At 32.2% G+C, this 27562-nt stretch overlaps 1 protein-coding gene across 2 annotated transcripts in view; it reads left to right on the top strand.

Annotated features, from left to right (window-relative positions):
• Positions 1-27562, top strand: part of LOC123711324 (roundabout homolog 2-like) — a 50367-nt gene that overhangs the window by 14548 nt on the left and 8257 nt on the right. The window contains exons 1-4 of one of the 2 annotated variants that reach the window (XM_045663843.1): positions 1851-1952; positions 20708-20823; positions 26594-26920; positions 27305-27458. In XM_045663843.1, the coding sequence (XP_045519799.1) occupies positions 20778-20823; positions 26594-26920; positions 27305-27458 (527 nt within the window). In that variant the 5' untranslated portion in view covers positions 1851-1952; positions 20708-20777. Of the gene's footprint in view, positions 1-1850; positions 1953-20707; positions 20824-26593; positions 26921-27304; positions 27459-27562 lie in introns of those variants that run through there. The other variant, XM_045663844.1, reaches the window with a different exon arrangement.

Genomic DNA, 27562 nt, shown 5'->3' with positions numbered 1-27562 from the left:
CGAAAAGTATCGACATCTGTAAGAATCTTTTGGAGTTAACAGATAATTGTGACTGTCAATTAATTATAGACAAATAATTTGCAATAAAATAAAATTGCGACTATAATTAAAGATCTAAGCTATCCTATCTCTTAAGTTGGAACAGACTGCTCACGGTGTGCCAATTTAATTTAAAATCGGTTAAGTAGTTTAAGAGTCCATCGTGACAGGAGATTTATATATATTAAGATATGACTCATAATCTTTTATACTTAAGACTCGCATTGAACTGTGTTATAAAATATGAATTCGCAAGATATCAGTTTTGCTCAGCTGCCAGGATAGTAAGCGGATCTCGTGTAATGGCAACCTCGTTTCAGCAGTAAACTTATAGGAACATTGACCTAGTGAAGGTCAGAACTCCAATCTTTATAAAATATACGACCCAAGGGGCCGAGTTTTCGTGAAACTTGCGTCATAAGAAACTGACCGGTGACTTAGGAATTTATATTTTATTAACTTTTAAAAATCAATTATAATATTCTGATCATAGGCGATTGGTTCTGGTAAAATTTAAATACACCACAACTTGTCTTACGTATAATTATTTGGTTATTAATCTCAAAAAGCAATTAATGGACGAGCGGTCGCCATTTCTCTTCAGTATATAATTTCAGCAATGTCCTAGTGACTTCAGCATGCGACTCTCACCCCAGAGGTCGTAGGTTCGATCCCCGCCTCTGCGCCAATAGACTTTCTTTTTAAGTACAAATTAAAAATTCGCTTAAACGGTGAAGGAAAACATCGTGAGGAAACCGGCTTGCCTTAGATCCTAAAAGTCGACGGCGTGCGTCAGGCACAGAAGGCTGATCACGTACTTGCCTATTAGATTAACAAATGATTATGAAACAGAAATAAATCTGAGGCCCCAACCTTAAAAGGTTATAGCGCCAATGATTTATTTTTATTTTATATAATTTAAGGAAGTAATTCAGCATGCATCTAGCCAGATTTCAGATTGCAAATTGACACAAATGGTCCTATAACGTCACCACTCAATTTAATTATTCGCCAACCTAAGAATAACTGTTGATGATCAATACAAATTCCACGTGAAAGCCTGCGCACGTCCTATTGTAAGCTAAAATTAACCTAGATCGATAAGGATTATTCCCAACATTGCACCGGCATTGCAGGCATTTTATAAATAGCACAGATTTTATGGCTCCTCTATCCAACGTGTTGACTCTGCGCGTAACATAGCTGGATTAATGTCACATTAAACTGCAGCACAGTTAGGTAGCATAGATATTCCATTTTTAAAATGCTTTGTTTTTTTTTTAAATGCTAAACAAGTGACATTCTATTCACAGGTTAAACATAGTCTTTCCACTATTAATAACTTAAATGCAACATCAACTCACATATTTATAGTCTGTGCTTAAAATCGCTTTTATCCAATTTTTGGATAGGAATATTAAATTATTTCGACGGCAGTATTGGTCAATAATTTCGCTTAAATTTTAAGCTTTTCTTGTTAAATACTTGTAATTGACTATTTCTATAGTATTGCATTGTTTTTTTGTAATAAAGAAATTATTATTAAAAAAATTTATTTATTATTATGACGAAAAAATACGCTTACGAAATGTGACAAATGTTTTCATAGATATTGACATTTACTATACCTGTATCAATACGATATGCAAAATAAGGATCAAACCATAAAATCAGGGTTGCCGATTTTGCGTTTTAGTAAGTAGTATGTTGTTTAGGGGTTTGTTCATCCCTCGCCTGAAAGCCGCCTACACTATTCATAGAGGACGTAGTTGGCCGGGGCCAACTAGTTCCCTCTCGGTATTCGGGGAAGTCGGACGTCCCAACGTGCCCGTTTTACCGCCAAATTCGTATCGTGTTTCGTGGTTTTTGTGTAGTGCAAGACTTGTGTTTATTGGATATATGGAAATATTATAGTAAGTTATTATATTAAAATTAACCAATTGTAATTTTTTGTGTTATCTGTTAGAAAATTGGTATTACGACTTACATATAGAAATTTATTTTAACGTCTAATACTTTGTCAGATAATTTAATTCTACAATAAAAAAAACTCCGTTTAAACTTTGTTTATTTTGAAAAATTAAGGATTGAGAGCCGGGTTAGTGCCGATATTTCCTACTTATTGTCGCGCGTAGTCAAGTCAATTTTTATATATTTTATGTAAGCTATATTTAATTAATCAACTATACATATATATTACGTACTGTTAGTGAGATATATTTTTTTATACAACCTCAAGTTCACCTGATGTTAATTGATACCGCCGCCCATGGACACTCTAAAGGTTCGCGAGTGCGATGCCGGCATTTTAAGTTTAATTATTTCGAGTGATATAAATGAAGCATTTATAAATCATAAATTTTATTCAGGTCCTGGGCGCTAGTAGCCAGTTATATTTGTATGTAATGTAAAATGATGGGTGATAAGGTAACGAAATATTTTCTGTAGGTACATATTAAATTCGTAGACACTGCGTTTAAAGTTAAATAAAAAATGTTTTGATGATAATTGTGGGCGATATGAATAGGATAATGGATATACAAGAAAAGTTTATTTTTATATGATATATGTATACATAAATTTTATGATAGAGTAAAAACTTTGGTTATACTTCATATAAGTCAAAGGTTTAAAAATAATTGTTTATAAGCGTTATAATAAAATTAAAGACGCGCGCACTAACTCGTCAATAGTTTGATTCAAAAGTTATTACTTTCTGCATGTATGACACATTATAAAGTTAACAAACAAAGAACCAACAGAAAAATTGTTAAGCGTTAAGAACACAGATATCTCTTATCTCTCATTATCTGTATTTGTTATCACTTACATGCTACAAGACAAGGGATTTAAGTACTCTCCTCCATTTATACTTTTCTTATAGACCGGAAACAGACTTTCTCACCTAAATATCAGATTACAATCATATAATGAGATTTTGAGATATCGATACGAAAATCTATTCTCTTCATTGTTCACGTATTACGTATGTTTCATACAGAGTTTAAAGGGAATTTACTATAATAATAAAAATTATTTATTATATCCATATGTAATTTATGTTAGTAACAGTTCGTCCTTATTTTCTATGTTAGTAGTGATTGGTAAACAAAACAAAAATGCAAAATTTATTAAGCCATGTCCAAAAAATCTGAAATATACAAATACCTATAAGCTACAAATTAAAACTAAATTATCATATGATTAAGTGTAACGTCAAGTTCTTGAAATGTGCATTTCTAAGGAAAAGGTTTTAGCAGTTTTTATATGAAACGGCTCGCAAATATGATAACAATTACGACTGGTATGTACTACAGTAACTGTGGTATGATTCAGAATTGTAAAATTTTATAGAGATACACTATGTCACTGACTACAAGACTAGAGATATTTCCATCTGTTACATATCTTAATTACTTAACTTAACTTTGTAGGTAATGTTAGTTAAAAATGGCAACTTGATGCGACTATCGCTGAGAACTAGAAATTGAAAAGCACTAGAAATATAGTTAGTAATAAATTCGCACGTAAAGAGGTCCTATTTTAAAGTTAGATTAATTTTCATTGTTTGCCTTAAAAGGCAAATGTATGTAAATCATATTTAACACACATCCTTAAAAATATGAGTAAATTTCATACATGTTTCTATAAAAGCAAAGCCACATTTCAGAAGTTTGAGTGTACCATTGTGAAAACAAGTGAAGGGATGTCAGAATGTACTTAAGAGCATAAAATCATTTTTCGAAGACATTTTGCAAAGCTCTCAAGAGTTTGAAAAAGTAAAAAACGACTTCCGGTTGCGCGGACCTCTTATGATTGGGGAGTGAACGAATTAGCAAAATATTTCAGTCTACGGATTCGAAATAGAGATTTAAAGTATTTTACATTCCAAGCCCATATATAAACTATATAAACTGTATATTCTCGTTCTTTACTACTACTTTATGTGGAAATTTTTTAATTAATTTATTATTATTATTACTTTTAAAATGTCAATATGTACTTTACATAATATGCTATAAACCTAAAACAATAATTGTTCTGTGGAAAATCGAACCCAGAATGTAAAAACCGAAAGTTGCTTGAAAGGATAATCTACGAAGGCTTTCTAAGCAATGTTTAACGTTAATGTTTTTATAATACAATATTCGACTAAATGTTAAATCCTCCTTCACTAAATTTACTATGTAGTTACTAGTTAGGTATCTACTCTAACAGATTAAAGTCATTTTCATATATTTTATGCAGTAATTTCCTATTTTAGTTGGATGTTTTGTTATCAAGAAATCTGGTAAAAACATTATACTGGCCATACAAAGCTTGTAGACCATTGTTTATGTTTATTTTATGAGTATATTTATATGTTACATGTGGCAACATTATCGTTAATATGGTGTCGTGTTATCATTCTGTTTTGAAAGTTTAGATTGAAGAAATTTATTAACAGCATCTATGGTATTTAACAAATTCATATTACACAAGCTATCTGAAATATATAAAAATAGTACTGTATAAATGTACATTTTATGAACGGTGATTCTTGAAGGACGTACCTATAGGGTGTTAAAGGAACTTATCCGGTTTACGTGAACCTTTATGTGAATTAAATTAATATTATTAAATAAATTAATACGACACTAATCAGATAGTTAAACCTGGTTCCAAACAGTGTTATACTATATCGAAGCTTTACTGTATTGCGTATACGATAACGGCCCCCGATTGGTTTTATCGTTCTAATTTGCCATACGTAATAAATAACCGCGTTTAAAGCAAGTAATTATATTGCATAAAAATTGTATTTATTCATTTATAGCTACACCAACAAGAAATACATAAGAAAGAAAAGGAAAAGAACAAGATATACAATTGTGTTAGTGATAAAAAAATTAGTTCGCAGGGCTTATGAATCCTGTAGATTAGGTACTTAGAAATTAGTAGTGAGTTTTTTAGTAATGTGTAATGTTTAAAAGTCTATAATTAAAATCAGTATTGCAAGGCGAATAATTAAAAGTTTAGCGTTGATTAAGCAAACAGTTTTTGGCATGAAGCGCTTTAAGCGCTGTAAATCAGTTTAATTGCCGAGTTCTGGGTTGTTAGAGCCGGAAACACCGTACTGGAAACATTAGTTCCTAAAATCACGTCATTTGATACCTTCACTAGGGTTATATTACTGAAATAGGTAACACATTGTTGCTTTTTAACCATTCGTTACATTGACTTATAGATGTTGACGATCGTATATTTCGAATCCAATGCAATACACAATATAAGTTAAAATATAAAACATCTTCCGTCCACTTCGCTCGGTACACATTTCAATATGTATACTACATAGGTACTAGATTTGGTTTCAAAGATAAATAATATGGTCTAATGCTAAGAAAGACAGTGTACGGGTTTCTAGAGCTTCATGTTTATGCAAAATAAGTAGATATTTACTGTTCAAAGAAAGCAAACCTATAAATTTCAAACTAACTCCGATGGCTATGCGACTCAAAATGTGCCTTGGCCTTCAAAACGAGAAACTTCCAACGCTCCCTGCCACTTTCCGCCATTTTCTGGCTTTCAGTTGCAATATGTACTCCTTCACTCTGTCAATCCAGCGGCACCGGTCTACTGGTCTCGGAAATAATACCTATAATATTAATTCATACAATATACATAGTTCATATTCCCTTAATAGTAGCTGCGGTGTGCGATGTTGATACGGCTGAAGGTGACTGCAGCGTTTGAGAATATACTCGTATTTCCTGGAAAATAAAACTATGTTGCGCAAAAAAGCCTGATTATTTTTCATTATTAGTTTTGAAACTTCTATAACGGCGTTGTAAAAAAAATTACCGTCACATTTTTCGGTAACGCGCAATCTTTTTCTTGTCCTTACCACGGTTGATTCGGTAATAAAAATATATAATTACGATAACAATGATAGTACACATTACATACGGTATTACAGTTAATGAAATTCCGTAATAATCTTAGTAGTAATAAGGTAAAATGAAATAATTATATTATTTGTATTCGTGTCTATGATAGCCTTTTGTTAAACTTTATCTAATTTAACTTTATTTAACCGATTTCTGTAAAGTTCCATATAGTAGATAATTTTTCAATAAATGAGGTCATAAAGAAGTTTCACTTAAAATTATGAAAATTGATCGAGGAACTCCTTCATATACGCTATCATATACAATAAAATGTTCTTTCCGTTACTCAACAGATTCCTGATTCCATACATAAAACATTATCCTCTAACACAATACGGTTACATTAGAATCAATAGGTATGTTTGTTTAATGTCTCGAATCCTGTGTTTGGTGTCGTGGGGTCATCTTATGACGGATGCATCCCATCTCTTTATTTACCATACAATACATAATATGCATATTTATGTCCCGCCTAGGTCATCACAGAGAATGTACTGAACCGTTACTTTTGTTAAAATGTAAAAAGTAATTCTTCTTAAGGTTGAAATAGAGCTCAGCATTTGAGGTGTTAAAGTGTATATTGTTAAAAAACCTCTTGAACTTATTCGCATATTAGATCTATTATCTTTTCTAGATAACCCATGCTAAGTGAGATTCTTAAATATTTAGTCAAAATTTTAAATGTTTCATTTTTTTAAATTCTTTAAAGCAGAATTAGGATAAACAATGAGGCGGGTCTCTTGTACGCTCTTTATATCGAAGTTGATTACATGATACTGAAGCTGAAGTTTTTAAATGAAGTGGATTTCACGTCTTGAGTGTTATCAATTCGCTAGCCGATAGTTACTTAATGTAATTCATTTTCTATGTTCCGCAGCTATAAAACTACTTTGATACCTCTTTATCGAGTTTAATAAAACTTTGCCGCGGAGACAGAGAACTTTATCAAAATTTTATGAACACTTTAGAAGCGTAAAAGTATCTTATCCGCTCCGGGTATCCGATAATCCAATTTAGGTTATAAATTTCTGATATCACTTCGAACATTTTCTTAAGGGCAAAAATACTGTTTCCAATTCGGTCACTTAATTACTTTCAATGTTATCAACCGTACTCAAGTTTAAAAGCCTATTCCTGTAGACGATAAGTCAGATAGTGACCTCGGTTTAAGGATAAATAATACAATGAATTTTAAAAGAGCGGCGATCATAAATAAATCCCTTATCAAATAGGTAATTGGTAATGTGGGCGATCGCTTTCATATACTGACGCCCGTGACTATAAATTAACTTATACTGTCTCATCTTTATCACACACTTCGAGTGACATAGTGATACAAATTACTCATTATAATGAACGATCCATTTGTAATCACTTATTCGATAAAGCGCTTAAGGACGGTTAACAACCTTATCAACATAAAACAAATATATCAAAGGCATCTTCAGTAGTTACGAGGCGGAGATAAGGCGTTGGTTAAAAAAATATAATAACTTTTTATGACTAGAACACCCATCTTGACTCGCTCGACCTCGATTGTTACAATAACATTTTTAAGCCCCCACATTTCTTATTATCTAAAGTGTAAAGCAAACAACGAAATCTCTTCTCGTTTGAAGAGGCTACTGATAATGATATAAAAATATTAAGTTTTACCGAGTAACAGATATAAATCAATCAGGCGCTCCATGAAAATCAAATAAACAACAATTTTCCCTGTTACCGCCTTTAGCATCCGTCATTCTTCGTGTCATTTCCTGTAGAGGGTGAGATGTAAAGATGGGAATAATAAATCCTTATCGATATATGCAAGTCTGAGTTTTGCACCAATGATATTCGCGCGTGAAATGTCTGACGGGGCTCCATAGCGATCCATCAACAATTAAATGTTGGGCTGTTGACGATAGATTATCAGCTTCGAATGTACTCTGATTGATAGCAGTCGGTACCATGAAAATGTATGATTATTTCACGCTTGATTAGAACTCAATGAAAGTTTTGTTATAAATATACCTCACACAATTTTATATAATCATAAACCATTCTTACAATAATAAGATAAGGTTTATCTCCCTCGTTACTTTGATATGAATTGAGTGGATCTAAATACACGTTATTCGATATGAACAATGAGCATCTGATATTAATACTCGGCGTAGCTGTAATCACGTTATCATATTTTAGCTTAATTATTCTATCCGGTGGATAATTAATTAAACAAAAGATCTTGCCTAGGCAAGTATAAAATCTGAGGGCCATTGTTGTTTGGGATAACAAGGAAAAATCCGCATTGCTTCCGGCTGTGTCTCCCTCATTCATTGTTCCATCTTCCTCATTTCAATTTACGTAGTCTTTCATCGCGTGACGGATGCATTTATCATTTGTTTGAGTAATTTCTTTAGCCTTCTAAATTGTTTATTGAACGGGCATGCCTAATCGCTTTACGGCCTCCTTCTGATATGTTTTTGATTTGAATCCGGGGGACAGCCTTGGAGAATTTAGGATTTGGGGTCGATCTGGGTCGCGGTTCCCATGCGTTGGGGTGTTACGCTATTTTAGTGCGTTCGTTCGATAATTTATTGCCATACTCTATGCTTTTAGTAAGATGGCACACTCAACGGGAATGTGATTTTGTAAAATTTATGTGACAATAAAAGATATCTGTGAATACGATTGACTCTGTGACATTTGAAGTTTCTTAAAAGCGAGTGACAAATTATCGTTTTACAAAAAACAATAGTCGTTATGAGCAGATGTTTGTGACGATAAAATTAAAAGCTTGTTGCAGTTGTAATAAAATTACTAAAAGTATTACTTACAGTTTATGTAACAACCCTTTTAGACAGTTAACTATCTTTTATTTTCCGCGTGGCATGTCAACTATTTAACTGCCTAACAAGCCCATTTAAGAGTTGAAATGTCGAACCAATTTAGTGCTCAAACAATTTGTCGAAGGAATCTGTAGTCTTAATTATTTCCAGATTTAGCTTCGAGGAGTTCGAATGGAAAAGCATTTGGTAAATTATAGTGATGATACGCTTAAATCAATTGAAATAAAATAATTATGTTTATATAAATTAAGATTTAATAATAATTTTAATCGCGTTAAAGTTAACGGTTTGGTTTAAATCGCAATAATATTATTCTAATTTCTATGATTGCCCTAACTTTTAAGATCTAAAGCCAAGACTAATATTATCTGTTGTATGGCATTGTAATAAATTTTATGAAATCTGAACAAATGTTAGATCGTTACACCAAACTCGATAAGTTTTATGGCATAACGCAATGTCATGGAAAAGGCAATGAGGTGTATGCGACACACAGCTGCTATCGTAATAATTTACTGGCATTGTACATAATATATCTAACGACATTTTATTCAAGTATTTATTTAAGTCTATATCATATAATAAAAATTCAAATTCGTTCATTGTTTCGAGTACTAATACGAACAGAATTAAATTAAAAATGTTCCCTATTAACCTTGATACTAACTTTTCAAATTCGTTAATTACTGAAGTTATTTAAGGTACGTCATCTTACCTTCTACCCACATCTATTTCAGCAATGCACGGGCTGAAATTGTTCCTTGAAATAGAACAGTAAGTTGTGTATATAAATTAGCTGTCAGGACGCTAATCGTTCCGGCAGACCGCGATGAAACTTTAGAGTATATCGGCAGTTGTCTTGGGCTAATGCCCAAAATAAACACAATAATGGCATCCATTTATTTCATCGTTAAGCAAAAAAGTATTTAATAAACGCATTAATATTTTTAAAAGGATTTCTGTTTCAAATATTCCACATCAATCGAACCGTTGGTTTGGTTTAACTACTCCATCATTGGCCTTTAATTTTAGGGGGAATAAAGTTCACGGAAATTGGCGTCCCCCATCCCAGATTCACACGATTTGCAGAAAAATGGACTGCGTACAATAGAGTACAATTACCGCGGTCGTAGTAATGAACGCGCCAATGAGGTAGCTATAAAATTTCTCACAATGCGGCCATAATTAGAATTAACTGTCTCATCCCCGCCCACATCCGATGGCTATCTTCATCGACATTGTCCAGAATATATTCGACTGTTTCACCGAAATTGCTTTGTCTGCCGTTTTGTGGACCGCTTGGTCATTAAAGTATTGTTACTAAATTGTGACTTATTGTTTTTTTTATTATAGGCGCGTTGGTTTTATCAAATGCCTTTTACCAACTGTTCTGCAATCATGAGATGCGTGCGAATAAGCGTGAGGCCGTGCGTTTGAATTCAGACACTTTTACTATAAGTTAATACACAGACAAAGAATGGAAACATTGTCAGGACATCAGAACGTCTAAGAAGAATGAAAGTGTGTGCAGTGGGGTGCAGGCAGACAGGCCAACAGAAATCAGCTGCTCGAAGCGCCATTGTAATTATTTAGTACATAATGAGGCAAGAAATACCAATAAGATTAATTAATATTTCAAGGTACAAAGCTTATTGTTTTAAATTGACATAGGAAAGTAAAATATCAAGTTGCGTTTTACGACATAAAACTTTCAAGTGTGCTGCTTAAAGTGTATCTTTGTTTCTGCAGCTGCAACAAAAAGTGTACCTCAACAAACACTTCATTTAGAAGTTTTTGTTTAACCAATTAAGGCAATATTCCCTTTTGAATGTTACACAGGTTTTCATTAAGTGGATTTTAGACCTAACAATTACGTTCTTTATATATAATATTTATGTATAGTGACGTTGATCTATTCAATCTGTTCTGTTATGTGGCTTTCTAAAAAGTTATTTTAATTTTTGATAGTTTTCAGGTTATTTCAGTAGTCTGAGCTTACGTTATTAAAAAAAAAATTAAGTACCCACACAGTACATTGTGTTCAATTCTTAATATTAATTGCGGTAGGAAATCGTAGAATACACTTAAATAAAACGGATAGTTAACAATAACATTTGTTTATACTTGTGTATAATTTGATTACTAGCGGCTTGTCTTTATAATATACGTACAGTTCTACTTCCTAATAAGGGATTTGTTTAGAAAGACTAGAAATGTATTTCTACATATATGTAAATAAATGAATTCTTAATATATTCAACCAAGCCAACTTTTGCAATGTTTATTGTTACATTCAGGGAATTGTAATTTTTCATTGTGTACGCAATCTGCGGGAGAACAGTTTGTAATTAGTTGTGTCATAAATATAACCGATTTAACCGCACATAAATAACTGAATTTATAAAGCTTTCCTTGTTTTAACATTTGATTACTTTACGCAATCAGTAACACTGACTGTTATTGTAGTGTTTAGAATGATTCTTCGAGTTCGAGAATGTTTATCTTCTTACGTTGAAATCTTTTTATGGCGATATTCACACACTCATAAAAAAGGCACTAAAGAAAAGAGAATGCATCAGTTACATACAATAGAAATGTGAGTTAACAATATTAAGTTCTCCTGTATTTTTTAATGTATTTACATCTAGGTTATCTCAAAGAAACTATTTTTAGCAGCCAGACCGCTTAGTTACAATCTTTGTTTATATTTATTTTATTCTTTTTTTGTCCTGTTTTATGGCATTGTAAAGTTTTATTATTATGATATGTTATAAATATATTAAACATAAGAATAAAGATAGCTATTGCATATAACTTATGCTGATGACAATATTAGTAATACAAAATTGTGTGTATTATTAATATTCTCATAATTAGAACACGATTTTACAGTTAGCAGTTTTTAGTGTTCTAATATTTTGTTAATGGGTTATGAAAAACTACGTAATGTGGTAAGTGCAATTTATGTAAAACCGTACTAAAAATAAACGTATTTCAAAAGTCGGGACTTTTAGCTAAACACATAAAGATCTGATTTTTATGATCAATCTTGTCAAAATGATCGTAATAAATGTTTCAAAATTTCGATACTGGCTATTATAGCCGACACTGCCTTGATTTAAGGCCATCAATCAAGCGTTTGAAATTCAATCTATACTTTAGACCCTTCAATTAAGAATAATTTGAGATAACCCTTTAATTTTTCCGTCACGGGTGGGCACCGGTAAGTAGAAGGCATTTTTAACTCTTTTGTCTTAAAGGCACATCATATTCTCGAGCATAATCCATAATGCATGAGATACCGCGATACATAGCAATTATGAGCAATAAATCTGAAGTTAGATCAACCGTAGCCTAAATTAATTTTTATCGACGCTTTAAATAAAAAATGGGAGGAAGTATTTCATTTAAATAGCGATTTAAGTTATCACCTAAGTGCCACTTCAGTGACCTAAAACACTCAGGGTGACCGGTATTATCTTATAATAAATGACCAATTAAAAAGTCTAATTCATTTCTGTCGGGTCCTAGTCCTCAACGGTGGAAACATAAATCAACATGTCATTGAGTGGCGATAAACATTTTGTGACTTCCAACCCAGGTGATAAAAACTGACCATTTTTTAGCGCACCCACAGTCACTAAAAGGGTGACATTTTTTAGGTAACGGCTCCTTAATTGTCCATGGCCACCCTTTAAAATCATCCCTACAAAAAATGGACCTAAATAAATGGTATTAACGAGGTTTAAACGTGGATAAAAAAGCAACAAGGTAGCATAACTACATAATGAGTGTTTGTGAAGAAATTCTTCGTTTGTCTTTGACCGCATCAACGCGACGACTTAAGCTAATATTATTTTAATGTTGCTGCTTACACTATTAAGTGCTGACTAATAGGGTACGCAAATAAAAAAGGTGTACGTACCTACCTAGCGGAACGAATCAATATTTTGATAGAGCGCGTGGTATAGATACGTGTGGCTAAACATTGTGCATCAGAAATCGCAGTGACTAGCACAGAATCTAAACTTGCTAACCGACAGGCGACGTAGACAAAAATAAACCACGAAGCATTCCACGAGAGATTCCAGTACATCAAAGGCGCGGAAATACACTTTTTGTAGAGATTTGCGAATTTCGTTTTCAAATGTGACAGCTAATTACATCTTCCTTTACGCGTATATTAATACTGAGTCATGAAAACATTTACACACAAATATAACAAGAGACGCGTTATAGACACAAATAAATTTACTCGAATGTAGTTTATAACTTGTAATCTACGGGTTAAGAAATATTAAAATTTTAAATTAGACTTCTTTAACAGTGTTTTGAGAGTTTCAATTGCAATCGTAGACAGACTTACTCAGTGAAACAATAAAATGTCGAGTTATAAAAATAAATTCGCGTCAATATCCGATAAAAAATGTGTCTCACAAGACTATAAATATTAAATATTTAATTTACATGTGTAGATAAACTTTAAAGAAAGTCTATACCATCATTACATACGAGCCTTATGTAGAAGCAAAGTGAAAAGCCGTCAAAGAAAAGCAGTAATCACGACTACCTAAAAAGATGCGAACATCAAATACAAATTGGTTGTTATTAGCCGCGAACTTGAAAGGCAAAGAAACATTAAATGAGGTGGAAAATTTGACACTCGCCCACAGACACGAGTCATTATACGGCTTTATTAACGACCCGCGAAGATTTACACATGCAGCTGCCGAAGTGCACTCACCTTTCGTTTTGTATATAAAATCGTACTAAATTATTTCATGCAAATAAAATCATTAAGTATCACTATCTTATAACTTAATTTAGTATTGTCTTTTATTAACATAACTTTTACACATTTACAAATCAGTCTAATTGCAATATTTTAACTAAAACACTCTTTTGTCACTTTCTATCAAATTGTGTTTACACTGTAATGAAAAGAGGCAGGTTAATTTAGTTGGTGTAATAAGATTTATTTACTTTTTATGATTTTGGTAAAAGTCTACCGTATAATATATTATGTACTAAGTACCTCCAGGTAACGTAAATGTTGAAAGAAATAAAAAAAAACATTCACTCACTCCTCTCACACACAAACTCGATCACAGGAACCCACACACTAACATTCACCCACACACTCATACACTCAGGCGTGTTGAAATCAGTAATAATTAAAAAAATATGTAATTCAATTACATATTTTCATTGAATTTATTTATATATATTAATTGATTCCCAAAACTTACACATTATATGAATGAATTGTCGTCGAATGAATATTTTTTTTATAAATAAACAATTTTGCATTAAAATGTAATTAATAATATGACATCATATTACATGAACGACAAAAGAGTTAAAAGTCAAATATGTAAGATAATTCACACTAAAGGTTATCATTAAAGAAATGTTTTACACACAAGAATATTGTTTCACTATCAACAGCCACTTTCATTGAATGTAAAATTATATCACCCTTAACTAATATCACGTCATCAACAATGTATGAAATAGTTTATTATTATCAGATGATGGAAACTGTCATAATTACGTTTGGTTATCACATTTTAATCATAAAACTGTTTACTACTATTTATGTGTATTTTCGCGCAGTACTTCGATCGAACCGATTTTCATTTATAAATATGAATACATAGTATATTATAACATCAAAGAAGTACAATATTTTTATTTTATGTGTCTTATTTCAATTTGGAAACGATATTTTTTTAAGGAATTTGGACCGTTATGCGATACTATTTTATAATTATTTTTATTCCACTTCGAATATTTTTGTAATGAAAATATCGGTATGTATTACGGTTCCGGTTCCATTTGATATAATAAATAACTAGTACATTTGTATGAAAACTCTGTCGATTCGTATAAACTTTACCAACCACAAAATATATTGCCAAAGAATGTAGAAATGTTTTCTGTGCAATTTCCCATCACACTGTTTACGAAGAACTTCGACTGTCGTGTGTAATATTTTATCGATGTTTCAGAACTGGCGCCGGTTAAACTAAACTTTGATCGGTAACTGCCACCACAAATAATATAAACGCTCATTTTGACACCTACACAAACATCAAACTAATTATTTATTTTGGTGAGTTTGTTGATATTTTAGTATCGTACCTATAGTAGGTTGCCAGATTTGAAAAATTATATATTCACGTTGAAATATTGGAATTAGAATTGCTGGATTTATAACTAATGTGTTCGCTTACAATAAGACATCTACCATAATTAAATGTCAAATCCAACAATCATAACTTTATTCACAAAATTAAAATACAAACAATCAAATAAAAGCAATGTATAATAATTATTGAACATTTAATTTAAATGGAATTCGACGTATATTAAATGAAATTGAGTTTTCTGTTGCACAATGTAACAATTTATTACGACAAGTAACATGGATAGAGATAAAACAAAAATTTCTGTATCTGTTACATAATCATTTGTTAATCTTATAGGCAAGTAGGTGATCAGCTGTCTGTGCCTGGCGCACGCCGTCGACTTTTTGGGTCTAAAGCAAGCCGGTTTCCTTGCGATGTTTTCCTTCACCGTTCGAGCGAAAGTTAATTGCGTACATAGAAAGAAAAGCCATTGGTACTCAGCCGGGGATCGAACCTACGACATCAGGGATGAGAATCGCACACTGAAGCCATTAGGCCAACACTGCTATATGTAAAATAAAATTACATATATATTTAACAAAAACAATAAAAGCTTTATGAGAATTTGAGACGTGATTAAGTCGTTTTTGATTTCGGCATTTACTTTCCTGGGATTTAATTAATTGTATTATTTAGTAATAATAATTTTGCTTTTGATTTAAAATTATACAAATATATGTAAAATAATAAGTAATGTACTTAAGCGTTGATTTATTTTATTTAATACTAAATATGAGAATCTGTGCTTAACTTAATTCTTTTTTATGCCCTATTACTACACGAATTAACAACTTTTTCATAGCTGTTAAATATTACAAAAAAGCTTCCATTTTGTTTTATTGCCGCACATCATTTCACATAAATATTACACTTTTATTGTCCCCATGAAATGCACGACTGTCTGTTTTATTCTCTTTTTATGAATGAAGTTAAACAAATTCACGATAATGGAGTTCAAACTTTTGTATGCATGATAGGAATTGTAGCGTTGAATCCTATCGTTAGGTGGTTAGAAATCCTGCGTCTATTTTGGCCATATAGGACCTCTATTTATATGGCATTAAAACATTGGAGAAGAAGGTTTTTAATATATTAAAGTTTTTACTAACACATTAGAAATAACACGCTTTTAATTGGCAGTGAAATAGTTTTGGTAATGTAGACAATTGTTATTTGTTTTTGTTCGTAATCGATAAGAGTGCTAGATAATTTTAGTATCTTATATCAATCAAATCAAAGAAACAAAAAAATAAGTAAATACTATTTTTACTTTAAACAGTAAATAAAAAAAATAATAATAACGCACAAAAAAATAAACTCGAAATAATAAAGACGAAAACGGCTTCGTAATATTGCAATTTCCTATTACAACTATTATGACAGATTTCAAGAAAAGCTTTATGAACTGCTGAGTGAGTTCGACAGTGCCAACAATACTCACAGATTAAAGCTAGTATTAGATTTCAAATTAAATGCCAAATTCTCAGCGCTCTTTGTAAAACCGCTTCCGGCCCGTACAATAGATGCAAACTTCGTGAAATGGGTAAAAATAATCCGCTATCCGAGCCCAATACATCACGCAAACTGTCAGACGAGACCGCACGAACAAAAATATAGTATTGTGAGACGAGCGAGGCTTTGTCGACAACTTTGACAAAAACTTGTGCAATTTTTGACAGTACACGCACCGACGCCATTGAAAACTTTAAGCCAGACTAATCCTCGGATCGGACTTCGACAAACAATACAACATACAGCTTAATTTAGGACTTGTAAATGTTAATGTTTGAAAGAGTGAGCAAATTGTCGAATATTTACTATTATATTTGAACATATATATATATATTTGAACCTTAAGTTTAATTTTTCGATGAGTGAGTCCCATGAGTCCTATGATACATAATATGCATGACACTATTATATACACTATTATATCTGTAATATTCATTACTTTCTTTATAATTGTTTTATTTGCTGAAAATTCCGTTCTAAATCGTTGTATAAGCGTATAAATAATAATCAACAACGGTTTTATGACTATAAATATATCGAAATATTATCTAAAAAATCGTGACGCTAAATTCTCAACATATGTAAGTCATAAAAAATACCGCGATGAAAAATAAACGATACATTTAAAACTCTTAAAATCTACTTCACTACCCACTATTAATCAATTTAAAATTGGAGCACTCATATTTTACAAGGCCTCGGCAATCAATCCTTTGTGTGGGTCTAATACACGTCGACACTTGCTATTCGATAAATGTGGTAGCCGTAGCCATAACAAATGTATACTCCTACGTACTTAATGTAACATTCTCATGATAAAAATATTTGAGGTTTCATATATCGTAATTAGGTTAAACACAGTCACTACAAAAGTGTGTAGAATTCTAAGTGATATGACAAGCTAAATATGTTGGTGGTGTATATTGACATAGCTAGATGTGTGAAAAATCAACATAAGAACGCTTAGTGCATTTGCTAAAGATATCTAAGTTGGAAAGAAAATGTCAACAGTCGTATTATGCGTTGGAGAGTCTTCACTAACGAAGTTATTGTGACGAGTTTTATTCAAATATTGGTTCTGTGAATTATGTACAAGGGCCATCTTGGCATGAGATTTGTTAACTCTATGAGAAATTTTGTTAGAATATTTCGTTGCATAGTTTGTTTCTGAAATAGTTTCATGTATAAAAATACCGGTGATTATAATTCTAATACTTTTCTGTACAAATATCGTCACTGAGAAAAAAATATTTGTTAGACATTATAATCATGAGACCTACACAACACGTATATACATTCCCATCCCATCAATTATTTATATTCCCCCACGCAAAGTTTTCTTAATCAATTTGTTTACGGTAGAAGTTAATATTTAAAACAATAACTTACTTAAGTATATTGTTATAACAAGTTCAAGTTCTCACGATGCACATATGCGGCTAACCGTCGGTTAACTAAAACAAATCCAAGGTTAAGTTTATAATTTATTACCACTTGAAACGTATAACGTTGACGGGCGCCAGTTACTACAAATGTATTGATTCTATAAACTCTTAAACTTTTTACTAGAAACGCTTCATCACATTAAATGTAATTGAAATTTCATAACCCTATTAGTATGGACTCATTTCTGTCTGTTTAATTAATTAACATCGTCAGTCGGTTTCATACTATTGATATAATAAAAAATATATTAATATAATCATGCCTTGTTAGACTGTTGCCCTCTTATAGCTAACTCTAGGAATTAGCATGACAAATACAGACGAACATTAATTAATACGACAGTAATAATCACATTTATTAGGGATCTGTTATTAATGTTTATATTACTTTTAAATAGTAAGAATATTTTTGACAAAATCTATATTTTATACCGACTCTAGAACTAAATAAACTGAAATGAAATTGAAATGAAAATTATTAAATTCATATAAAATTTAAAAAATAAAACAATTTTTTAACGGATTGAAGCTATGTATTATTATAAACTTATGATTATTTTACATAATTTTGATTTTTTCCCGATCCTTCGCGTGCTTTACAGCGTGCGTGGTCACGGTGGTTTTAGTCGATATCAACTCCGGGGAAATAAAATCAGATATAATAATGCATAGCTTCAATCCGTTAAAAAAGTGTTTTCTTTAAGAGTTATGTTAATAAAAGACAAATACTTCATATAACATATTTTACCCGATTTGTCCATATTTCCATCGAGTTTATATTGATTTGTTTTAGTGATAATTGCAAAAGCGGATTAAGAGATTAATGCAATTAATTGAAACAAATTAATAATTTACACGAACCACGTTATACTACCTCACTAAAATCTAAACGAAGTTATCATAATTATAAAAGGTTTTTTGCCGTGTTCTTACAACTAAAACTAGCCGAGGTGTGCCAATGAATTATAGCCATAGTCTTTCTGAATGAATTAACTACTACATATGATATTTCAATTCAAACAGTACAGTAACTGAGTTTAGTTCTTTAACTAATATTAGTGTCTACTACATGAGATGTACCTAGTAAAACATGACATAAATATATGTACCTAGTATCGTATATGTAAATAACAATTTAGAAAACAGCTTTAAGTTACAATTATTATTAAGATCTGGGTCAAAAATCCACGAAGTACAAACTTATGACCATGGATTTTTAGTAATATTTTTATTGATTTTCTGTATAATATATCTAATAATTTTTTTCATGGTAGCCGCCAGGTCTTGTTAATCGTTATTTCTTACATTCAATCCCACTTTCTTTAGTTAACAAAAGTATATGAAACTGTGGATAACTTTTATACAGCAGTTGCATAAACTGAAAATTTATGTTTTATTATTAAAATGCCTTAAGGTGTAAAATGGCGGTAGTGCGTTTTTATACAAACATAATGTTAGGCAAACGTTATCATAGTTTTATACTTCATTATATTGGTCGTAAACTTCTTTATTTATAACGTATCTGTTATCTTGTTGCGCATCGAGCGCGTTTTTATATTAACCTCATAAAGTATTTTATTGTAAACTATATTTTAAAAAGTATTTATCTATGACATAATGTTGCACGCTGGCTGTGTAGATAGAAGAGACCGAACGTCAAAAAATAATGATATTATGTATTGATGACTTCGTCTAAACTAAAATGTGCTAGTTAAGAGTATTCACGCATCGCATAATTTTGATTATATCAAATTAATAACTAATATTATTGTTGTTGTAAATGTACAATGAAACCGTAAGATCCAGATACTGTTAGATATAAGACCTAATTCAAATATGAAATAGCGTTAATTTTAAATTATTCACAATGCATCGGAAGTTTACATCAAGAGTAGTTGAGCCAAATTAATTTGTGCTTGAAACCCCAATTAGGGCTACTCATAACAGAGGGTTTTGCCCTATTGACCATTATACTCTTACTAAATACAATTGGTACAGAAAATAAGTTAATAGACAATAGTGTTGTGTATAAGGGCTATTGTCTAATCTTACGAAAACTTCACATTTAAAATAGGAAGGAAATATCACTCCTCATTGATAAGCTGTCAATATTAACTTAACCATGACACCACTGATTTTCAATGCCTATTGGATTTTAATTGACGATTTTATCTCGTTGTTTAACCCTTACTACAGTACTACGTAACAACCTAATGCTGGCTACTATATTAAACCATATATTTATTTAAAAAAAATACCTTTGCTATAACTACCGTTGTCATCACTAAACATTGAACTGAAACGATTTTTTAATTTAAAGCATAAATAACGTAATAAGAACATAGAGTACTGTTCTCACCTCTAGGTGGGAGCTCAGTCCAGTACTAGCTCCTTCCAAGTTTGTATCGTCGACAACTAGTCCGAGCGGCTTGATCCGTTGGCGTTCCGCATTTACCATGTGTATAGAGTAGTTGTTCGGATTAATACCTTACATTATTACAGTTTTTGCCGCGCCCCACTATGTGGAACTAGCTTTCCACTGAAGTATTTCCGAACCAATTCAATTTAAGGTCTTTCAAGAAAAGCGCGAACCAATTTTTTAAAGGCTGGCTACGCAATGGCGAGCCTTCTGGCATTGAGAGTGTCCATGGGCGGCGGTACCACTTAATATCACTGAATGCAGTGAATGTGTATTTTACCAATAATCAAACCAAGGACTAATCTAATTATGTATACTCATTTATCTTTATTTGTTTTAGATGAGAGAAAAGAAGAGATAATATGATTAGAAGAGAAAAGGACATCCGAGAGTGGCACTAAGAAGCCGTGATGGATTTTTTGGCATTAACGTCAATTTTAGGCTTAATTTACTGTGGTATGTATTGCTTGTTATACCTACTATACTCTTAAGGTATGGGCCAATATTACCTTTAGCCCATAACTTTATTATTTTCAAAATCTACCCAAATAATCCACGAAGCCACGAAGGCAATTGAAGTAAACACATCTATACACAAACTATAACAATCTTAAAAAGTTTTAAAAGTTAACATCAAAATTTTTACTATTTAGAGTTTTACCACTAACTCAATTACTCTTTATTTTATTTAATATGTTATATGTCAGGTTAGGGTTACTCTGAGTCTTTAGTTAAATCCCATACCTTTGACGTACCTTTATAGTACCGGGCTCAAAGGGTAAACCAAGTAAAACGAGCATTAAATCTGTCTTATCTCAGTCTTAATAGCAATAAAATTTACGGCATTCTTATCGACATCACCAATTCGTTCCATGTGTTTGCATTCTCGGGTAAAGTATTCGGGGTGCAAAGTTCAAGGCGCTAATAGCCTCCCTTGGGGTCGATCCCCACGCTCTATTTGTGCCACACCGTACCATCTTGGATTTGTGACACCACTTAGTAAAGTCAGGGCCGTTCAGACATCGCCACAATTTGTCGCCGCTTCGAAATTGTGGCTAATTGCAGGAAATATCTGTTTATAGTTGAAGGGGTTCGGAAAATTGGTTGCCATTAATTAAACTTATAATCGCTTTATTGTTTTACGAACCTTGATTTACGGTGCAAACTTTCAAAGACTGTAAGAGAGTAATTTATTTGTGTTAATTATACAAAACATTGTGTTTAAAATAAATAAACCCCTATTCATTTAATAACAACGATTATAAATAAACAAATAATTTAACAGTGTGAAAACTTAACTAATAAAAAGTAAAAAATCTTATTCCTAATCAATCCTTACCTCTAAGGACCTCTTTACGGCTAGAGGCCCATTCCATACCACTCCAATTTTCTCAATCCTTCGCCAAGTCTATCCAAGATTCCATCCTCTGTATTTTTAAACCTATCAGACCACCTATCCTGTGGTTCACCTCTCTTTCTTTTTCTGGGTGGACCAAATCGTTATTTTCTTTATTTCGTATAAAATAAATATAGGCAATAAAATATCCTGAATTATGGTAATTTATGAAAAGAAGCGCGATAAAAACCGTGTCGAACAAACAAATGTCACGTAACGACTCTCCAGGGCCTAATAACTATTAGGGAAAGCGTAACTTATTGACAAAACTCATTAGCTTAACAAAACGCACATGCGTAGATTTGTCTAGTCTATATTTTACAATCAGCCGTAGGAACGCATCTATGAGTGTAACTGTCACCCCACACTGTAAAGCATTATTTTAGTCTGTGGTTCATGAATCGGCTTATAAAAAGCGCGCCAGGCGGTTATCAAAGCGTAAAGAAGTTAAGCTAATGTTAAACGATGTCTATCTTTTGTGCCTAATTTATGATGGATGCCGCGTGAAATATGACGAAAAATATAATAAATAGAATCAATCGATTACACAAAGCAAAACGCACGCCATTGTACACATTTGATATTTGAAAAATGGGTCGTTACTTTTCTTGAATACTGACTTTTACGATTATCGAAACTTTTTGACCCTACATTATTCTATTTAACGCCCATTTAAAATACAGTATTTGAAATATTACGGAAGTAGGGACAATAGAGCTGTCGGTAAATTATAGGTTTGTGAATTTTAAATGGGTTGATTTTGATCGGAATTACGCTGTATATAGACGTCACTAAACAGTATAATCACATGAGACGATCAGTTAGTTTTTTGTTTGTGCTTCGGTTCGATCAGATAGCTTTCATTTCGCAAACTATAGCCTTTTATCTGTAAACCGATATATCTTATTAATGGTGACGGAAGCAAATAAAACAACGCTTTGGGAGCGGCTACCGCTTCTACCATCAATTTTCCAACACATGTATTTTGTCTTACGCAATAATTCCATTTGTTCTGTGCCTTTAAATCTTTATAGTATAGTGATTTAATATCGTAAAATTATTTAAAGAACGTTATAATATTACCTACGTTTCTATGCGGGACATTTTACTTCATTTATTTTGATAAATATTAAAGAACTTTCAAACTAAATATCTTACCAGGATCTACTGGCTAGCATAACAGATTAGTACTTCCGATGACAATGATATATGTCATTGATACTGGGATGTTATTTCATCTGTCCACGTAAATAAACACACAAGAAATGTCTCAACTGATCCTTTCTTCAGCCGTTGTTATAAATTGTAACGTCGATTTTATAATTTCGCATATGGACATAAAATAAAAAATATGTCTTATTGCTTTGGAGTAAGGTGCAAAATTTCGTTGGTTCGTTAGCCCCAATTTCAGGTACAAATCGGTTGTGAAAGATGACACTGCGTCAACAATTCGTGACGTACATTAGGAGGTCTTAGAAGACAAACATTGAAACACGAAATTCATATTAATGTAATCCGTCCATCCGTTCAGGCGGCTAATTTTTTCCACGTGTGCATCTGTTTTTGTGTTGTAAAACATAAGTGCTATTTCATTAACCGTATCGTTTAGAGGCATTTTTTGTTGTATTATGAATAAAAACAGCGTCGCATAAAGAAATATTTATCTCAAAGCTATTTTAAAAATATTTGTGTTCTAAAGTACCAGTTATCAACGGTTTATTTGAATTAAATTTTTATATACTCGGGATGTGTATTCAATGTTCATAATAATATTTTTGGAACAAGTGATCGTATTCCTGACACACGTGATCGTCATTTTAATAATCTTATTTACTGGCGTTACCTCGACATTCTTTGAATAGTGTTGACAACGCTCATAGAATGTACAAACTATTGGGCTGGGTTCGACTTCGCGGTTAATATTTACTAATGCACTACATTAACACTGCTGTTAAAGTTGTGAATGAAATTATTATTCGATAATAATAGCAAATGTTCAGTAAATCGCGTAATGATTCAGAGTCATATTGCAAAGGGGTCAAAATGGAACACGTGTTCAAAATTCGAAAAATCATGATTGCCTCCTGAGGGAGCCAATCACGATCATTAGAATTAGATATTCGCGAACAACTATCGTGTTACTTAGGGTGACATACTTAAATGTTCAAGGGAAAGACTAGTTGATTAAATTCAAGACATTTTAATAATGAAAACTGTTTTTTTCACTGTTTAATCTCTTGTTTGTAGTTCCATTTTTAAATTAGTCACTTAAACTAATGTGGTGTATAGTTTTTGTATATTTCGTTATAGATTTAAACAGTTGGTAATGCTGAAATTAAATAGCATATAAGATGTTATATCAGAGAGGGTAATATTTGTTAGAAAACACAAAGATGTTTAAAGAGCCTCATGGTTAAAGAGTCATGGATTTAAAGATAAAGTTTATTATATTATTATAAATGTGTTAAAATCAGTTACTAAATTATAATATACATTGATAGCTTTCCTACCTAGTCGTGATCAACTATAGAATATTCAGTTGAAAAGTCGAGTTATATAAATAATGTAAAAAGTTCGTGTTTGTATTCGTAAGCCGGAAGCGTAATATAATACATTTATTTATTTACACTTCGTTACACGGGTTAAATAAGTTTGATAACTGCCTTGTCTGATACTTGATGGCAACGGGCTGCCTTATCGCTAACAAGTGATTTCTTTCAGGCAACCTTAGTACAAAAAGTGCATACAAAATTATCAAAATAAATAAAATTATAGGTAACAGTAGAAATACTTACTAAAAACAAATAGAAACATAATAATATTATTAAAAACGTGAAAGCTAATCTAGGCTCAGTAATAAAATTATTAAATAAACATTAAGACATTTCTTCTGATAACGGAAGATACTGCACGGAGGAGTGAATAGCATTTGAATGCAATTTGGAGATACAACGTTTGATAACATACCCTAATACAATAGTTTTATTACCGTAGGATCAAAGACCTGTCTAACGATATCCGTAGCATCTACGAATTTGTGATACGTTGCAAATGATAGTTTTAGAATCAAAGGAAATCGTTTTTAAAGCATCTGTTAACCTGATTTACGATTAATCGTGAAACTTAAAAGTAAACTAACAAAGTTGCCGCGGACTGATGCGAAAGCCGTGTTTGTGATTGTTTTTTTCTTTTACGCGTGTCAACATGTGCAAGATTATAAATTAGAGGGACGCGACGCACCCTCGCAGTTTTTTTGCATTTTTGAACAATAGACCGTAACTATGCGCGTGCGATGAAATCCCTTCGCTTTTTTTAGATTGCCTTTCGTATCAATCTTAATGAAACATAAGACTCGCGTGAAAATAAATTATGTGCAGCGCGAGTTAATTGTAATTTATGCTATGACCGTTAAATATTAGAAAATAAATTACCTTCCTTCATTACGCTGTGAAGTACTAGCCGTGATTGCTTAGTGAACCGGAGCAACGCCTCTGAAAAATATTTTTTATTTAATTCGATCGTACCATGTATTCGAAGGCTTATACTTTCTAAATGCATATTTTGGAGAACGTATGACTATTATGGGTACATAGACACTGAGACTAAAATAGCCTAATTCGAATTTCAAATTTACTTCTATTTAAGTTCAGTTTAAACGTAAAATATAAAACGCGTCTATAGTAACAACGGATAGGGTTATTTTTGAATTTGGAACGGAAGTCAACCGAATTGCATAATCTATCGTTTACTTTTTTAACTTCCTTACTATATCAGACACGGAAATTCCTCCTATATCCGATAATCGATGGAGTTCAAACGCGCAACCAAGCAATAAAGAGGTTTTATGTTCGATAAAGTATTGAGATCAACATAAACAATATTTTATGTCCTGCGTTTCGCTAAGTCTTATTTTTATCTCGTCTACATTGCTATCACAGACATGTCTCTTTTACGAGTTTCACGCGTAATTTACAACTTGAAACTGTTATATATTTTAATACTTAAACATAAACGATTAAATTGATTAAATCTGAACGAAATTATATAATTTCACTCATTGTCTTTAGTTAGATGGATAAAACTTAAGAAATTGTAATCGTAAATGGATATAAATTTAAATCCGTTAAAGTATAAATAGGTCAATATATCAAACAAGTCACCAGGGAAACCAGCAGAAATCGAAAGATAACAACGAATGGAGATTAAATTATAGATTAGCCCTTGCAACGTACCGCATTCACAATGTTGGGACACGAGAATAAATAAACACAATTATTTTGCACAATAGTCTCCATACATCGAGAACCATTTTTAGAGAAATCTGGTATTTTTTGCAATCGATTTTTCTGTTAATAATGCCCGGAGGTAACAATAGACATACATCAATTCGAGTGTCAAAAACTAACATCTGCGCGTACGCGAGGGTCCAGCGTTCGGGGGTCCCAAGCAGGCCTATGTTTACGCTTCATTATTATTGTGCGATGTTTTAAGAGTAGCTATAAGCGACACGCTCCTCTATTATTAATGGTAAAGAAAATGGTGCCATTGTTACCTTTTGAATTGCCGCGAGGTTTCAAGTTACGTATAAGTAACAGAGCGAAATGGAAAATTCACAAGTAAAAAAGAGCATGTATTTCCGGCTGCTTCAATGGATATACTAAAAATGCATCATAATTTGTATTATTAAGAGTGTTGTTCTTGCGATGTAAATAAAAATACCCGTCGTTTAATAACTTTCGATGAGTTGACTATTAGGACACATTGTTCTAAAGTATTCAGCCGATCTTAGGAGATATTACTTTCGTACTACATACATAATAATACTTATAGGTTCAGTAAATGGCGGCATAAATGACGACTACCCGAGTGGAGAAGCTCCCTACATAATAGAACAGCCACTAGATGTGACGGTGGCCAGACACCAACCAGCGACACTGAATTGCCGAGCTGGGGGCTCCCCATCACCCATCATACGCTGGTACAAGCCTGGGGTTCTTGTGGTATCAGACACCCATAGAAGCTTGTTGCCGGCTGGGGGGCTGTTTTTCCTCAGAGCAACTCATGGCCGGGCACACTCAGACGCTGGAGTATACTGGTGTGAGGCAACAAATGCTTATGGAACAGCAAGGAGTCGAAATGCGACATTGCACGTAGCTGGTGAGTACTATATATTAATGTTATCTGACTTGAGAAATTCGGCTAGTAAGTTAGTAAATTGCAACTAATAATAATATAACAGCTACATTTATAATCGTCAATATTAAAAAAAAGTAACTATACTTAATATCAGTTCCCAAATGCCGTACAGCGGGCAAGAAGTTTTCGTGTACAAGAAAATTGTAATAAGATGTCTTACGATTTGACTTTCATCCGTTGATCAAATTCCCAATTAATTAAGAAACTTTTTAGAAATAAATGTTGTACGCAGTTTAAAGACATATTTACATCACTTGAGACACATTGAGTGCATTTTTAGCATCATATCTAAGTTATCCTTAACGTAAATCAGAAATTGCATTTAATAACTGGTATTATTTTTAGTCCTCCGAGAAGAATTTCGTCTTGAGCCAGTAACTACTCAGACAGCTCAGGGTGAGACAGTTATATTGGAGTGTTTACCACCCCGAGGCTCACCAGAACCAACAGTATATTGGAAGAAAAATGGACAAATATTACATTTCGATGGTGATTCTAGGTAATTAACTTGCTTATTTGAGCATAATGTTTATTAGTAACCATATCAATGAAATATAAATATTTACAATTATCTTAACCTACATAGTAATAATACTAATAAAA

This window comes from Pieris brassicae, chromosome 6 (genome assembly GCF_905147105.1).
Source record: "Pieris brassicae chromosome 6, ilPieBrab1.1, whole genome shotgun sequence".
In the NCBI taxonomy this organism is placed as follows: domain Eukaryota; kingdom Metazoa; phylum Arthropoda; class Insecta; order Lepidoptera; family Pieridae; genus Pieris; species Pieris brassicae.
This window is presented reverse-complemented; position numbering and strand designations above follow the sequence as displayed.